This window comes from Rhinopithecus roxellana, chromosome 11, assembly GCF_007565055.1.
Source record: "Rhinopithecus roxellana isolate Shanxi Qingling chromosome 11, ASM756505v1, whole genome shotgun sequence".
NCBI classification, from domain to species: Eukaryota; Metazoa; Chordata; class Mammalia; order Primates; family Cercopithecidae; genus Rhinopithecus; species Rhinopithecus roxellana.
In genome coordinates, this window is record NC_044559.1 from 45897669 (window position 1) to 45915483 (window position 17815).

The following is a 17815-nucleotide window of genomic DNA, read 5'->3' on the forward strand; positions in this document are numbered from 1 at the left end:
AAAGCCTTTTCTGCATCTATTGAGACAATCATGTGGTTCTTGTCTTTGGTTCTGTTTATATGCTGGATTACGTTTATTGATTTGCGAATGTTGAACCAGCCTTGCATCCCAGGGATGAAGCCCACTTGATCATGGTGGATAAGCTTTTTGATGTGCTGCTGAATCCGGTTTGCCAGTATTTTATTGAGGATTTTTGCATCAATGTTCATCAGGGATATTGGTCTAAAATTCTCTTTTTTTGTTGTGTCTCTGCCAGGCTTTGGTATCAGGATGATGTTGGCCTCATAAAATGAGTTAGGGAGGATTCCCTCTTTTTCTATTGATTGGAATAGTTTCAGAAGGAATGGTACCAGCTCCTCCTTGTACCTCTGGTAGAATTCAGCTGTGAATCCATCTGGTCCTGGACTTTTTTTGGTGGGTAGGCTATTAATTGTTGCCTCAATTTCAGAGCCTGCTATTGGTCTATTCAGGGATTCAACTTCTTCCTGGTTTAGCCTTGGGAGAGTGTAAGTGTCCAGGAAATTATCCATTTCTTCTAGATTTTCTAGTTGATTTGCGTAGAGGCGTTTATAGTATTCTCTGATGGTAGTTTGTATTTCTGTGGGGTCAGTGGTGATATCCCCTTTATCATTTTTTATTGCATCTATTTGATTCCTCTCTCTTTTTTTCTTTATTAGCCTTGCTAGCGGTCTGTCAATTTTGTTGATCTTTTCAAAAAACCAACTCCTGGATTCATTGATTTTTTGGAGGGTTTTTTGTGTCTCTATCTCCTTCAGTTCTGCTCTGATCTTAGTTATTTCTTGCCTTCTGCTAGCTTTTGAATGTGATTGCTCTTGCCTCTCTAGTTCTTTTAATTGTGATGTTAGAGTGTCAATTTTAGAACTTTCCTGCTTTCTCTTGTGGGCATTTAGTGCTATAAATTTCCCTCTACACACTGCTTTAAATGTGTCCCAGAGATTCTGGTATGTTGTATCTTTGTTCTCATTGGTTTCAAAGAACATCTTTATTTCCGCTTTCATTTCGTTATGTACCCAGTAGTCATTCAGGAGCAGGTTGTTCAGTTTCCATGTAGTTGAGCGGTTTTGATTGAGTTTCTTAGTCCTGAGTTCTAGTTTGATTGCACTGTGGTCTGAGAGACAGTTTGTTATAATTTCTGTTCTTTTACATTTGCTGAGGAGTACTTTACTTCCAATTATGTGGTCAATTTTGGAATAAGTGCGATGTGGTGCTGAGAAGAATGTATATTCTGTTGATTTGGGGTGGAGAGTTCTATAGATGTCTATTAGGTCCGCTTGGTGCAGAGATGAGTTCAATTCCTGGATATCCTTGTTAACTTTCTGTCTCGTTGATCTGTGTAATGTTGACAGTGGAGTGTTGAAGTCCCCCATTATTATTGTATGGGAGTCTAAGTCTCTTTGTAAGTCTCTAAGGACTTGCTTTATGAATCTGGGTGCTCCTGTATTGGGTGCATATATATTTAGGAGAGTTAGCTCTTCCTGTTGAATTGATCCCTTTACCATTATGTAATGGCCTTCTTTGTCTCTTTTGATCTTTGATGGTTTAAAGTCTGTTTTATCAGAGACTAGGATTGCAACCCCTGCTTTTTTTTGTTCTCCATTTGCTTGGTAGATCTTCCTCCATCCCTTTATTTTGAGCCTATGTATGTCTCTGCATGTGAGATGGGTGTCCTGAATACAGCAGACTGATGGGTCTTGACTCTTTATCCAGTTTGCCAGTCTGTGTCTTTTAATTGGAGCATTTAGTCCATTAACATTTAAGGTTAATATTGTTATGTGTGAACTTGATCCTGCCATTATGATATTAACTGGTTATTTTGCTCGTTAGTTGATGCAGTTTCTTCCTAGCCTTGATGGTCTTTACATTTTGCCAAGTTTTTGCGATGGCTGGTACCGGTTGTTCCTTTCCAAGTTTAGGGCTTCCTTCAGGGTCTCTTGTAAGGCAGGCCTGGTGGTGACAAAATCTCTAAGCATTTGCTTATCTGTAAAGGATTTTATTTCTCCTTCACTTATGAAACTTAGTTTGGCTGGATATGAAATTCTGGGTTTAAAATTCTTTTCTTTAAGAACGTTGAATATTGGCCCCCACTCTCTTCTGGCTTGTAGAGTTTCTGCCGAGAGATCTGCTGTTAGTCTGATGGGCTTCCCTTTGTGGGTGACCCGACCTTTCTCTCTGGCTGCCCTTAAGATTTTTTCCTTCATTTCAACTTTGGTGAATCTGGCAATTATGTGTCTTGGAGTTGCTCTTCTGGAGGAGTATCTTTGTGGCGTTCTCTGTATTTCCTGAATTTGAATGTTGGCCTGCCCTACTAGGTTGGGGAAGTTCTCCTGGATGATATCCTGAAGAGTGTTTTCCAACTTGGTTCCATTTTCCCCCTCACTTTCAGGCACCCCAATCAGACGTAGATTTGGTCTTTTTACGTAATCCCATACTTCTTGCAGGCTTTGCTCATTTCTTTTTCTTCTTTTTTCTTTTGGTTTCTCTTCTCGCTTCATTTCATTCATTTGATCTTCAATCGCTGATACTCTTTCTTCCAGTTGATCGAGTCGGTTACTGAAGCTTGTGCATTTGTCACGTATTTCTCGTGTCATGGTTTTCATCTCTGTCATTTCGTTTATGACCTTCTCTGCATTAATTAGTCTAGCTGTCAATTCTTCCACTCTTTTTTCAAGATTTTTAGTTTCTTTGCGCTGGGTACGTAATTCCTCCTTTAGCTCTGATAAGTTTGATGGACTGAAGCCTTCTTCTCTCCTCTCGTCCAAGTCATTCTCTGACCAGCTTTGATCCGTTGCTGGTGATGGGCTGCGCTCCTTTGCAGGGGGAGATGCGCTCTTATTTTTTGAATTTCCAGCTTTTCTGCCCTGCTTCTTCCCCATCTTTGTGGTTTTATCTGTCTCTGGTCTTTGATGGTGGTGACGAACTGATGGGGTTTTGGTATAGGTGTCCTTCCTGTTTGATAGTTTTCCTTCTGATAGTCAGAAGGACTCTCTGTTGGTCTGTTGGAGATTGCTTGAGGTCCACTCCAGACCCTGTTTGCCTGGGTATCAGCAGCAGAGGTTGCCGAAGATAGAATATTGCTGAACAGCGAGTGTACCTGTCTGATTCTTCCTTTGGAAGTGTCCTCTCAGGGGTGTACTCCACCCTGTGAGGTGTGGGGTGTCAGACTGCCCCTAGTGGGGGATTTCTCCCAGCTAGGCTACTCAGGGGTCAGGGACACACCTGAGCAGGCAGTCTGTCCGTTCTCAGATCTCAACCTCCGCGTTGGGAGATCCGCGGCTCTCCCCAAAGCTGTCAGACAGAGTCGTTCGCGTCTGCACCGGCTCCCGCTACTTCCCCTGTTGGTCTTCAGCTGTGCGCTGTCCCCAGAGGTGGAGACTACAGAGACAGGCAGGCTTCCTTGAGCTGCTGTGAGCTCCACCCAGTTCGAGCTTCCCAGCGGCTTTGTTTACCTACTTAAGCCTCAGCAATGGCGGGCGCCCCTCCCCCAGCCTCGCTGCTGCCTTGCGGATAGATCGCGGCAGACTGCTGTGTTAGCAGTGAGGGAGGCTTCGTGGGCGTGGGACCCTCCCGGCCAGGTGTGGGATATATTCTCCTGGAATGCCTGTATGCTTACAGCGCAGTATTGGGGTGGGAGTTACCCGATTTTCCAGGTGTTGTGTGTCTCAGTTCCCCTGGCTAGGAAAACGGATCCCCTTCCCCCTTGCGCTTCCAGGTGAGGCGATGCCTCGCCCTGCTTCAGCTCTCGCTGGTCAGGCTGCAGCAGCTGACCAGCACCGATTGTCCGGCACTCCCTAGTGAGATGACCCCAGTACCTCAGTTGAAAATGCAGAAATCACCGGTCTTCTGTGTCGCTCGCGCTGGGAGTTGGAGACTGGAGTTGTTCCTATTCAGCCATCTTGCTCCGCCCCTGCTGTGGGCTTTTTACACCATCTTTCCTTTCATGGACTGGGCTCCTGAAGGTCAGCAGCCTCCCTGACCTCGGTGCTAGAATAAGCTGCCTTGTCTTCTTCCGCTTGCACACAACATCTCTATATTTTATTCAAACAATTACCTGATTTATATTGTCTCACTTTTTCTTACGGAGTTTTCTTGATCATTTAAAAATTTCCTTGGGGTTCAAGCCAGTTCATGAGCTAGACCTGATTTAAAATGAATAAGGAAATCTGGAGAACGAACTAATAGTTGATTTTTCACTCTGGTCTGCATTTTATATCTCTACTCTTAAGAGGCGGTATGCTACAGGGCTAAAAGTAAGGGACTCCTGAGCCAGATTATCTTCATTTTGATCCTTGTTCTACCAGTTATTTCTGTGTGACCTTGGGCAAGTTATGTAACCTCTCTGTGCCTCAGATTGTTTATAAGGGAGATAATAAAAGTCCTTACAGCATGTAGAGTTGGTGAAGTTAAATGTGGTGAAAGTTAAATGAGTAAATAAAGCATCCATACTAGTACATGACCCAAATTAAGTGTCATGTAAGTGTTGCTGCATTGCAGTTCTCCTCTCAGCAGCTGGGCTTGTGACCTGCCACTTCCGTCGGCTCTTACCAAGGCTCAGTACTGCCCCGGGTCTCTGCTCCATTGTCGTACTAATGTTTGCACTCTGCTGGTGACCTGTAAATGTACACATTTTAGGATCCTAAAACACGTGTATTAGCAGATGATGACAAAAACACCAGAATTTTTATCAAAGAGAAAATAGAAAGTATATGGGTATAATATTGTAAGGATGTAAGGATTAGAATACACCTGTCAAATTACTGTAGGTTGGCTAAGAAACAAAGCAAAACAAATTGGGTCCCATCCACTAATTTTTGGCATCCTAAAAATAACTAGCTCTTACCTGATGAGCTCATTCATTCATGACCTGACCATCCAGGTCCTATCTGGCAATAATAATTTTTTGCAAAAGGCAACTCTTGCCTAAGTGGAGAGTTGCATCTTGATGAGTTTTGTATGAAAGTAAGGAAGATGGAGGAACATTATCAATGGGCTCTACACTAACCATTGGCATTTCTGTGTGAGCAACGTGTTGCACAGTTGTGTGACTTGGCAGCAGCTGGTCCATTGCTGACGTGTATGTGTTCACTGAGGCTTCACTCACACCTAAGGCTTCCTTGGAGAGACCATGCTGCCATTACATTTGGATCACTACCCGCCCCCAACACACACACAAACATGAACCAACTTTCCAAGCACCACACCCACCTTTTCTGGGCTCTGTACCAGATCTGGAGGGGGGTGATGGCTAGCAATGAGGGTTTTGGCTCCATCATTAGTAGCAGCTGGAGAGTGGGCCACCTGTGGCTGGTGCCGTGCTCACTAATGGAGATCTCTCATTGTATACCTAGATCAGTGATCGGTAAAGAGCAGGCCATAAGAAACTCTTGGGTCTCTGGGAATGTTATCTTTTTACTCCTCACACAGCTTCATGGTGAACTGCATTGAAATTTGACATTAATTTAGATATGCTTGCCTTTTCTGATCTCTAGTAGGATTCTAGGCTGAATGTCTTTGGAACTGAAATGCTTGTTGGCTTCTGGTTATTTTGGGGGTAATCCATAACAGTCTACCATTCCTGGTGTTTGGTTTTAGTGGGCTGGGAAAACATGAGTTGTTCAACACTGATGTCATGATACAAGGATGTGAAGATGTGAGTCATCATGACATCCATCAGCCAGAATTGCTGGGATTCAGTGAGATGACTCACAGTAAGAGGTCAGTGTCTGGCTCAGTAGTTCCTTCTTCCACATGTATCCCTCAGTATCTAGAACCCTGAAATTGGTTTCTCTGAGAAAACCAAGCGGCCCGAAAGGGTAATATATATCGTTGATTTTTATAGTTTTCAAAAACTAATATTTTAAACATATCAAAATTATTTCAAATGGTAATGTACTCAATGTACCATTTGGTTTAAGATGTTAACATTTTGCCATATGTGTCCTAAAGTCTTTTCATGAAGAAATAAAACCTTACAAATATACTGGCAAGACCCTCCTCCTGCCCATCATGCCCGCATCCCTTCCCTTATGCTGTTGAGGTGGCGTGTGTTCTTCCCATCAGCTTTTTCATTCTACTACATATCTGTGCATTCATAAACAACATGTAGTGTTTTTTGTGTGTTATACTCATGTAGTGTGTCCTTTTGCAACCCATGTTTTCCATCCATTCATTTTGAATTGATCTATGTTGATGCAGGTGTATAAAAAACTCATACAGCTAATTTCTTTTAGTTGTTAGGATTTTACTGTAGGAAATATGCCATCATTTATTTAGATACTTTTTAACTTAATTATCAGGAAACACTTTGTGGTATTTTTAACTCAGTTTCAGAGAACATATTCAAACCTGGGTTTATCTGATTTCATCAAGCTCTCTATAAACATTTGGAAAATAAAGTTGGGAAAATGAGCTTGCAGGATGCCTCCTAGTATATCTCTGGGATCTTCGTGTAAGTGAAATTGTTGGCTGTGTGCCCCACTGGCCTGGGGTGGGCAAGACCAGGGCAGCCTGGTCTTTCTCAGCGGGACTGCACTGCAGGAGGACCCCTGGGTCTTCAGAGGGTGGTTGGTCAGCTACTTGGGACATTGGTTCAAGAGATCCTTTCTTTTTAAATGAGCAATGCCGTAAATCTGTGATATATTTGAGACTGAAGAAGCATTGAGTAAAGTGTAGCAGGGGAGACAAAACTAACATAGAAAAATTGCATGCTAAACAGCTTGGTATACACTCTACTGTACCCCTTGTTACTTTTGACAAAAATGGAATATTCTGTTTTTCTTTGCCCCTTGATTTCTTACCCAATAATACTTAGTGGAGGTCCTTTCAAAGCACCTAGTATAGAACAAATTCATTTTTCACAGGGTGTATAATGTTCCACTTTATGGACATAGAATAACTTATTTGTCCATTCCCTTATAAATAGGTCATCTTTTTTTGTTGTTGTTTTACTGTAAACTGCTGAAAACTATGGTAATGTCCTTATGTATGTGTCTCTGTATCCATTTTAACTTTTTAAATTTTTATTTTAGTTTTGGGGGTATGTGTGAAGGTTTGTCACACAGATAAACATGCATCACAGGAGTCTGTTGTACATAGTATTACATCACCCAGGTATTAAGCTCAATATCCAATAGTTTCCTTTTCTGCTCCTCTCACCCTCCCCCTTCAAGGAGAGCCCAGTGTCTGTTGTTTCCTTCTTTGTGTTCCTAAGTTGTTCTCATTTAGCCTCCTCTTAGAGAACATGCGGTGTTTGATTTTCTGTTCCTGCATTAGTTTGCTAAAGATGATAGCCTCCAGAACCGTCCATGCGCAAGACATGATCTCATTCTTTTTTATGGCTGCATAATATTTCATGGTGTATATGTACCACGTTTTTTTATCCAGTCTGTCATCAATGGGCATTTAGGTTGATTCCATGTCTTTGCTATTGTGAATAGTCCTGCAGTGAACGTTCATGTGCATGTGTGTTTATGGTAGAATGCTTTATATTCCTCTGGGTATATACCCAGTAATGGGATTGCTGGGTCAAATGGTAGTTCTGCTTTTAGCTCTTTGTGGCATTGCCACACTGCTTTTCACAATGGTTGGACACGTTTATCCCACCAACAGTGTGTAAGGGTTCCCTTTGTGACCTCGCCAGCATCTGAGTTTGACTTTTGATGATAGCCATTCTGACTGGCGTGAGATGGCATCTCTTTGGTTTTGATTTGCGTTTCTCAAATGATCAGTGATATTGATCTTTTTTTTCATGTGCTTGTTGGCCACATGTATGTCTTCTTTTGAGACGTGTCTGTTTATGTCCTTTGCTCAATTTTTAATGAGGTTATTTTTCTCTTGTAAATGTGTTTAAGTTCTTTATAGATGCTGGGTATTCGACCTTTGTCAGATACATAGTTTGCACACATTTTCTCCCATTCCGTGCCTTTTAAGTGGGATGTTTACCCTGTTGACATTCAAGGTTAGTATTGATATGTGTGGATTTGATCCTGCCATTGTGCTGTTTGGTCCTATCATTGATCCTGTCATTAGCTGCTGCTGTCATTGATCCTGTCACTAGCTGGTTATTATGTTGGCTTGTTTGTGTGGTTGCTTTACAGTGACACTGGTCTGTGTGTTTAAGTGGATTTTTGTATTAGCTGGTGGCAGTCTTTCCTTTCTATATTTACTGTTCCTTCCAAGATCTCTTATAAGGCAGGTCTAGTGATGAAGTTCCTCAACATTTGCTTATCTGAGAAGGATCTTGTTTCTTCTTAGGAAGCTTAGTTTAACAAGATATGAAATTATTGGTTGAAGATTTTTTAAAAAAAATAATGTTGAAAATAGGCCTCTAATCTCTTCTGGCTTGTAGGGTTTCAGCTGAGAGGTCCACTATTAGCCTAATGAGGATCCCTTTGTAGGTAACCTGCCCTTTCTCTCTAGCTGCCTTTAACATTCTTTCATTTCAACCTTGGAAAACCTGACAATTATCTGTCTTGAAGATGATCTTCTTGTGTAGAATCTTGCAGGAGTTCCCCGTATTTCCTGAATTTGACTGTTGGCCCCTCTAACAAGGTTAGGAAAGTTTTCATGGATGATATCTTGGAATTTGTTTTCCAAGTTGTTTGCTTTCTTCTTCTCCCTTTCAGGGATGCCAGTGATTTGTAGATTTGGCCTCTTTACATAATCCCATTCTTCTCAGAGGTTTTATTCATTCCTTTTTTAAAAATTTTTTTTCATTTTTGCCTGACCTATTTCAGAGAACCAGTCTTCAAGTTCTGAGATTCTTTCCTCAGTTAGGTTTATTCTGCTGTTAATACTTGTGATTGCATTGTAAAATTCTTTTTTGTTTTTGTTTTTGAGACAGTCTCTCACTCTGTCACCCAGGCTGGAGTGCAGTGGCGTAATCTTGGCTCACTGCAGCCTCCGCCTCTCGGGTTCAAGCAATTCTTCTGCCTCAGCCTCCCGAGTAGCTGGGACTACAGGTGCCTGCCACCATACCTGGCTAATTTTTGTATTTTTAGTAGAGATGGGGTTTCACCATGTTGACCAGGCTGGCCTCGAGCTCCTGACCTCAGGCAATCCACCTGCCTCAGCCTCCCAAAGTGCTGGGATTACAGGAGTGAGCTACTGCAACCGATTGTAAAATTTTTATATTATTCGGCTCTGTCAGACCCATTAGTTTTTTTTATGCTGACTGTTCTATCCTTCAGCTTCTGTATCATTTTCTTGTGATTCTTCTTTACCTTAGATTGAGTTTCACCATCCTTCTGAATCTCAGTGATCTTTGTTCCTATCCATATTCTGAATTCTATTTCCTTTATTCCAGCCAGTTCTGCCTGGTTAAGAACTCTTGTTGGAGAACTGGTGTGGCCATTTGGAGGACATATGACACTCTGGTCATCTGAATGTTACCAGAGTTCTTGCTGGTTCTTTCTCATCTCTGCGTGTGGGTGTTCCTTTAATGTAGATTGAGTACAGTCAGCAGACTTCTTTTCTGGATGTTTTCACTGGGCTGATGCTTTGTGTAGGGTCTTTATTTGAAGCTTACTTGTCTCTGGTTTCAGAGGGGGGTATGTTAATGAGGTATTTTTGGTGTTGAAGCTTTAGGGTGTGATCCAGTAGGTGGCACTTAGGTGTACTGGTCAGTTGCTAGACTCTTGCTTGGTTGTGTGACTCCCCTGTTTCCTCACAGTTTCCGCCGTGTTCCCTTTCAGTGCTCTGAAACTGTGCGTTCCTCTCCCACTTGAGTGCTGGCTCTCCTTGGCACTCCTGGAATGCCCACTGCAGTTCTGGGGTGAGCTCAGTGTTTATGTTCCTTCCCCAGCTTAGAGGCAGCACAGGAAGAGATCTTAGCAGGGGTTGTGGCCAAGGGTCATTTGCTTGACTACTGGGGGCTCCACCCCAGAGAGATGTGGGTCAGCAATCACTCAGTGCAGTCAGCCCAAGGTGGAGGGTTTGTGCTGTGTGCCCAAGCCAGGGGTTCCCTGTCTGCTGATGAGCCATGCGGGGGAGAGGGGGTGTGGGACCTGTGGGAGACAGACTGGCTGCCTCTCCTGGGGTTGACTGTAGCTTGTTGGAGGTGTAGATAAGGCACTCTTAGAGTCTTTGCTCCTTTGTTAGTTTGAGGGTGGCAAGGGCAGTTCCACTGCTGAGGTAGTGGGAGAGAGGCTTTCAGTTGCCCCTGGAGGCTCTGTTCAGGGAGTTGCTGAGTTGGTACTGGCTCCATAGCTCTGGCAGTGGTGGCTGGAGGCCCAGGCCTGGAGGACCTGTCCGGTGAGGAGATATGGGAACAGGCACCCATGGAACAGTCTGGCCACTTTTCCATATGGCTACTGTGGTATGCTTGGGGCCTGCTCCAGTCCCTAGTCACCTCAGATTTTCCAGAACCTGGGGGTGTCACCAGTGAAGGCTAAGAAACAGCAAAGATGGCAGCCTGTCCCTCCCTCTGGGAGCTTCGTCCCAGGGAGGTATGGACCTGGTGTCGGGCCAAAGGTACCTGTAGGAAGTGGCTGGAGACCCTGGTTGGGAGGTCCCAGCTGGTGAGGAGGAACGGGTCTGGGACCCACTTAAAGCAGTCTGGCCACGTTTCGGTAGAGCAGTTGTGCTGTGCTAGGGGTCCGCTTCAGTCCCCGATCACCTCGGATACTATGAGGCCCAAAGGCTGGAACGACTAGGGCAACCTGAACAGCAAAGATGGTGGCCCACCTCTCCCCCTGGGAGTGCCATCCCGGGGAAATTCAATGTCCATCTGTCAGATGGACAGCTTGGGCAGGGGGTGGCTGGAGGCCCCAGTTGGGAGGTTCTGCCCATTGAGGGAACAGGATAGGTACCTGCTTAAAGCAGCCGTCTGGCCACGTTTCGGTAGAGCAGCTATGCTGTACTGGGGGATCCCTTCTGCCCTGTGTTGGCTCAGACTCTCCAAAGCCTGAAGACTGGAATGGCTAAGGTGCCCAAACAGCAAAGCTGGTGGCCTGTCCCTCTCCCTGGGAGCTCCTTCTGAGGGAGGTGCAATGCCACTACTGGAAGCTGGCTGAAATTCCAAGCCAGTGGGGTCTCATCTCATGAGGTGCATTGGAAGTGGGGCCTGCGGGCTGTTGCTGCACAGCCCCCTGGATTCATCGTCTTTCCTAAGGGTATGTGCGGGAGTCTCACCTCTCACTTTGCCAGAGCTATGGCTACTTTTGCTCGAAAGCCTGAGTAGCTAAGGCTCCAGGGTCTCCACGCATGCCTGAGCGGCTGCTCTGCCAAGACTCCCTGCAGCTCTGTCAGACTGAAGACTGAAGGCCCTTGTAGAGAGAGGTTTGCATGGAGATCTCCTAACCTGAGGTTTGCAAAGATCCATGGGAGAAGTGCGGTTTCTGGGTCGCCCATTCAGTCACTGCTTCCCTGGGCAGGAGCCCGTGGCTCCGTGTTGCCCCCTGGTGGGCCATCGTCCTGTCTTGCTTTGCTTTGTTCTCGGTGGGTCAAGTTGTTTCCTTGATTAGTCCCAGTGGGAGTACCTGGCTGTTTCAGTTGAAGGTGTATTCACTTGCTCCTTCTGTTCCTCTCCATGAGAGCCAGCTACACCAGCTGCTTCTAGTCAGCCATCTTGGCCACTCACTCTTGTGTGTATTTATGCTCTGATTTCTGCAGAAGGGTGGGATGGTGGGACAGAGGGATATGTGTATTTTTAATTTTAATAGATGCTTCCGTATTGCCCTCTAAAGCCGTAATTCGTATTTCCCTACAACCAGCACATGAGAATATCCTCTCCCTATCTTGTGACTTCTGAAAGTTATGAAATTTTTCAGTTTCTGACTGGATATAAAGTTATACCCCATTGTTACCAATTTCTGTGAGCATTAGGGAATATGAGCATCTTTCCAGATATTACCTTGGCAATTTGTTTTTGCTCTTTTGTGTGCTGCTCATCTTTTGCTAGGTTTGTTACTAACCTTGGGCCCTTATTCTTGGTTAGTTTCTGAGGACTGTTTATACAGCATAGAGTCAACCCTTTGTCATCTATGTTCCAGATATTTGAATCAGAGCATTCGTCTCTTGGCTTTGTTAGCCAGTCACTGAAGGATTAATAGAAGCAAACTGTGTTCCAGCAGGTCAAGTACAACCTCATTCGTTTGATATGTTAAGCATCCCTTTGGAAGGGTCAGTGGGTGGCATGATATTGATGGGCATGGTACAATACATGCTTGTTGAAGACCGTGGTAGCTCACACATCGGCTGAATTTTGTATCTAGCTTTTCAGGGGTTCTTTAAGCAACAGGGAGGTATGCTCATATGTGTGCCTTATGCTCAGAAAAATAGCTCGATCACCAAGCAGCTGTAATCCCCTCGACTGGTCTCTCTTCCTTATGGAAACTGGGTCCTGAAATTCGGTATCATTTCTTTTTTTAGAAATCACGCCAGCCTCAAAGCCTCATCCACCTGTCGTGGGCAAAGTGACTCATCACAGCATTGAATTATACTGGGATCTGGAAAAGAAAGCCAAACGCCAAGGACCTCAGGAGCAGTGGTTCAGGTTCTCCATTGAAGAAGAAGACCCCAAAATACACTCTTACGGTGTCATTTATGCGTAGGTGCAGTGTTGAATTGCCTGCCACTTTGCCTTGACTTCCTGATTAGCTGGAATGATTTCTGTTGTCTTTAAAAAGCCACTGCTTGTTTCAAATTAAAGAATGAGTCAGCATCATTTTTATTCATGCTCTTTTATGAATTAAAATTTTTGGAAAATAGGCATTAGCAGGAACTTTGAAATTAAACCTCTGTACCTTTGAGAGCTTCTTTGACTTCTGAAATATTTTAATGATACGCATTTAAAATCCAGAATGCAGAGACACACTCAAACGATAGCTTGATGAAATTCGGTGAGCTTCCCATCAGGCTGTTGTGTTCACTGACGTAGGATGGCCCCGCATGGTCTGCCCCGGCCAACTTCTCTGATCTCATGTCATACCATTGTCCCCTTGTCAATTCTCTTATACTACGCTGGCTGCCTCTCAGCCTTGACAGGCCAAGCCGTTTCCCATCACAGGGTCTTGCTTGTTGCTGTTGCCTTGAATACATTTCCTTCTGTTTTTATACAGCTGGTTCCTTCACACCTTGCCAATCTCAGATGACACAACCCCACGTCCCCAGAAGGCCATCTGAAGTAGCCATCCTTCCACACAGGCCTCCTGTAGCTCAGAACCTCGTTTTGTATGCCACATAGCATTTAGCTCCGTTGGGTTTGTTTTACTCGTTTACTTGTTTGCTGAGTTTGTTTACCTTGTTACTTGTTTACTTCTTGTTCCTTTCCTGCCTCCCCACCCAGTATTAAACTTGGCGAGAGACAAATAAGACTCCTGCCTGCTTAACGCTCTAGCCGGTTCCTTGACAGCCGGTTCCTTGACAGTGCTGGCTGTTATATAGCAGGCCCTCCAAATGCTTCTTGCATGAACAAATACCACCAGGAGTAATCAAGAAGTCATTTTTGGCCAGGCATGGTGGCTCATGCCTGTAATCTCAGCACTGTGGGAGGCTGAAGTGAGCAGATCCCTTGAACCTGGATGTTCAAGACCAGCCTAGGCAACATAGCGAAATCCCATCTCTACAAAAAATCCAAAAGTTAGCCAGGTGTGGTGGCTTATGCCTGTAGTCCCAACTATTTGGGAGGCTGAGGTGGGAGGATCACTTGAGCCTGGGAGGTGGAGGCTGCAGTGAGCCACAATTGTGCCACTGCACTCCAGCCTGGGTGACAGAGTGAGACTCTGTCTCAAAAAATGTTGTGTTTTTCTTCTCAGTCTTCATATCATCTCTGACTTATTTTTCTCCCTTGATAGATTTACCACTTGAAAACTGCAAAAACTGACTATTTTGTGATTCAGGAATACCAAAAATGAGATACAAATACGGTTTTTAGGTAAACTTTTAATTTTGAAATAATTATAGATTCATACCCAGCTGTAAGAAATAATACAGGGTGACTGTACCTTTTCCCATTTCCCTATGGTAACATCTTTGAATGCGATGGTGCAGCATCACAGTCAGGATACTGGCTTTGATGTTGCCAAGATACAGAACAGGCCCGTCACTTTCCTGGCCTTTTCTCAAGTTTGCATTGTGATAAAAATGCTGACATGAAGAGATAGATATGTTTGTGTGTATGTGCATATAAAATATATAAAAATATGTAATCTGTATATGAAGGCTCCAACTTCAACTGTTACCTGAGTGATAATGTATCTGATATTTGAGAAATTTCTCTGTGCCTTAAAAAAAATTGGAAATGTAGGTAACCATGTAAAAGTAGTTCTGTTCTAACTAGTCAAATATTGTTTTAATCATGTCGTTTTACTCATTGAAAGTATGCTTCTTCTATCTAAAAGCATGAATTGTAAGAAGCATTTCTCTGGAGAAAGAAAAAGACATCTTTCTTTACCCCATCACCTTAGCACCACAGGCTGTGCTTGGGCAGGTGAGTGGGGCCATACTGAATCGTTCTTTCTTCCTTGGCTGTTCCTTTCCTGGGTGGCCAGGTAGGCAGCCTCAGCTAGAGAAACCACAGCTGCGTGTGCTGGCTTCCAGCCTGAGGTGTGTGTCTGTGTTGTCTGCATTCTTCCCAGAGACCTGGTTGCTGTCAGGCTGGAGAACGCACTCACGCTCCAAAGACAACCTGGCGTTGTGGGTCTGGCAGTGACATCTGTGGTCCCCGCTCTAAGGACAGTGGGAAAATGCCTGCATTTCTCGCGGAATTATAGAGTACAAATCTTGACGCTAGGTGGCAGAATTAGGCTGTATTAATCTTGACCTCTTTTGCTTCCTTATTTCTTTCTCTACATGGCATTAAAACTAGCAAATGCTTTGCTTGTAAAAAGTGATTATCTAGAATACCTGATATTTGGATTGTGGATTTAAGAACTTCCTCTTGATTTGTCAGTTTCTGTTCCCATCAGTCATCAGTTTATCTGGAATCAATGACATTGTCTTTGACTTGGGCTTTCCTCCATGGCTTCTCATAGCCAGTCAGTTACTGAGTTCTCCATTTGTAGAATTGCTTCTGTGCTTTCCCTCATTAGCTGGGGTTTTCCCCTGCAGGATGTAAGCTCCATTTCCCTCTAGCTCATTTGTGGATCCGCAGCTCCTACACCTGCCCAGTGTATTTTCTCATGGAAGGAGTTGACTTTATTCCTTTTTTAAATTTTTCCCTCATCGTTCTATCTTGCCGGGCTAATTTCCATTTTAATCTTTCTTTTGTCAGATTATCTTTGGTGGGTCTCCATTGCTTGAAGGATAAAGGCCAAATTCCTTAGACTAACAATTAATGCCTTTCACAGCTTCCCCACACCTGCCTTTCTTGTTGCCTCTTATTTCTCAGCACAAACCCTCCAATCAGATTTCCTACTGTCCTTTGAATATGCCTTGATGTTTTCTGCATGTGTGTTCAGTTTTTTTTCCGCTGTTTGGACAGATTTTCCCCTCACCCTATTCTTTCTTCTGCCCTGGTCAGATTTTACCTCCACTGAGAAGTTCTCCTTACTACCCTATATCTGTGCCCTAAATTCCTGTGATCACTGCTGCCCGTGCCATGCATTAAATTTATTCCATCAGCGTGTATTATTGAGTGTCTGCCATGTGTCAGACACTGCTCTGGATGCTGGGGATATGGCACTGGGAAAAAATTCCTCCCTCGTGATGAGGAAGGCAAACAGTAAATAAGATACATAAGTAAAAATAGGTAGTCAGCAGGCAATATGTACTAAGGGGCAGCAGCATAGGAAAAATTGAGGGCCTGGGGTAGAGGTGGGGAAGTCTTCACTAAGAAGGTAACTTCTGAGTAGATCTGAAGCAAGGATACCTGGAGCCTTGCAACTATCGGGGGGAAGAACCTTACAGACAGAGCAAAGGGCAGGTGAGAAAGCCTGGTGGTGCAAGTGTACCCGGCAGGTCCCAGGAGCATTGAGGAGCAGCGGGAACAAGGAGGAAGGTAATGGGGGTGAGGGCAGCTGGGTCGTGAGAGGTCACTGCCTGGGCCTCGAAAGTTATTGGGAGAACTCTGGCTTACTCTGAGAGAGGCGCGGAAAGCCACTGGAGATTGTGAAGCTGAGAAGAGGCGTGATCTGGCTTGTGTTTTACAAGGATCCCTTTGGCTGCTGAGTTGGGAACAGGCCGTAGGTAGGCCAGGCAGCAAGCAGCAGGGAGGACTGACGGGGAAACTTTTGAAACAGTTTAGGTGGGAGACAGCACAACGGTGGAAAATGGGACGATGCAGGATATGCTTTAAAGATGGATTTAAGAACTTGCTGGTGGACTGGATGTGGGATGTGAGAGAGATACTGGTCAAGGGATATGTGACTGCCAGCACAGGCCAAGTGATGCTGCCTGAAGCATAAGTGTCACAGTCTCAGTGGCTTATGGCAGCAGCAATTCCCTCCCATACACCATGCCCACCGTGGCTGGGCCAGGGCTCCGTCCTGCATTGTCCTCCTACTGCAGCCCAGGCCAATGCGGCAGCCTCTGCCTGAACATTGTCAGTCACTGTGGCAGGGGAGAGAGCATGGCACACTGTTTCTTGAAGCTTCCACCCAGAATGACATACTTCACTTCTGCGTATACTTCATTGCTGAAAGCAAGACATGCAGCCATGTCTGAGTTCAATAGGGCGAGGAGGTAGGATCCTTGTGGGAGGGTACCTCGTGTCTCTAAACAACAATCCAGTCTTTCACAGGAGGCACTCAGGGTTTGGCCTGAGCAACTATAATAACAGAGATGGAGAAGACTGTGGGTAAAGTAGATCAGTTTGAAACTATGAGACATCCAAGTCAAGATGTCAAGGAGGCAGTTGGAGATGTCAAAGGGCCAGGGAAAGGGGTCTGGGTTGGAGAGACAGACTCCAGAGTCATCAGCATGAGGCTGGATTGGAGTTCTGAAGGAGGGAGTGTAGAGAAGAAAGGGAAGTCTGGTAACTGAGTCTTTGGGCTTTTCAATATTTAGCTTCTTATGCTTCATATTTGCTCAGCTCTTGCATCAAACATTTGCTTGTTGACTGATAACAAAAACAAGGCTATGCTTCACATTTTTATAGACTTTCCTCTACTATGGAAATAGTTCTAAGATTCATTTATTTTTTCAGCTGTCATGTCGAGGTAAAGTTGCGCTTCTCCATGGATTCAATGAACTGCGCTTGTGAGTCCTCCCTGTGCCTGCATTGTCATCACTGTAGAGTACCCTGGGGGGCAGTTGTGTCCTGGGTCCCTGCTGTGTCTTTTGTTCTCTTTGGAGCCATCTCTAGTGATGCAAGAGTCTTCAGCCTTTCACAAGTGTGCTCGGTAACATCTGGTTTCTAACACAGTTGCGTTATTTCCCTTTCCAGGGGTTATGGAGGTACTGTTTGCTTCAGGGTGACCTTATGGTATTTAGCAATACTGGATTTTATTGGGAGCACTTCTGGTTTTGTTTTGGTCTAATACTATGCTAAGTCTCTGACACCTTGCATTGAATTCCGGTGAGCCTTGGCCATTAGATTCTCATTGAACTTCTAAAGGTCTTTTCAGATGCCACACATTGTTGAGGGCTCAGTTTCTGTGACCCAAATATCTAAGTATTCATGGACGTATTTTCATTTAACATCAAAATCTACCTACTCACAAGACTTCTTTGTGCCAGACTGATACATTTTAGTTTTAAAAAAATTATTACTTTTTAGCTCTGGTGGTTTTTCTGAATATTTATCTTGGTTTTAGAGCTTTTACTTTTATGGTAAATGTATTTATATCAATTTTTAACACTTATCTACTTCTCGGTTTCTTGATGGAAAAGTTTTTGTAATGCCGTTGGCTTTATTTCT

General features: G+C 44.3%; 1 protein-coding gene across 1 annotated transcript in view; it reads left to right on the top strand.

Annotated features, from left to right (window-relative positions):
* Positions 1 to 17815, top strand: part of FANK1 (fibronectin type III and ankyrin repeat domains 1) — a 125259-nt gene that overhangs the window by 81771 nt on the left and 25673 nt on the right. The window contains 1 exon segment of the mRNA XM_030940524.1: positions 12388 to 12565. Within this exon segment, the coding sequence (XP_030796384.1) occupies positions 12388 to 12565 (178 nt within the window).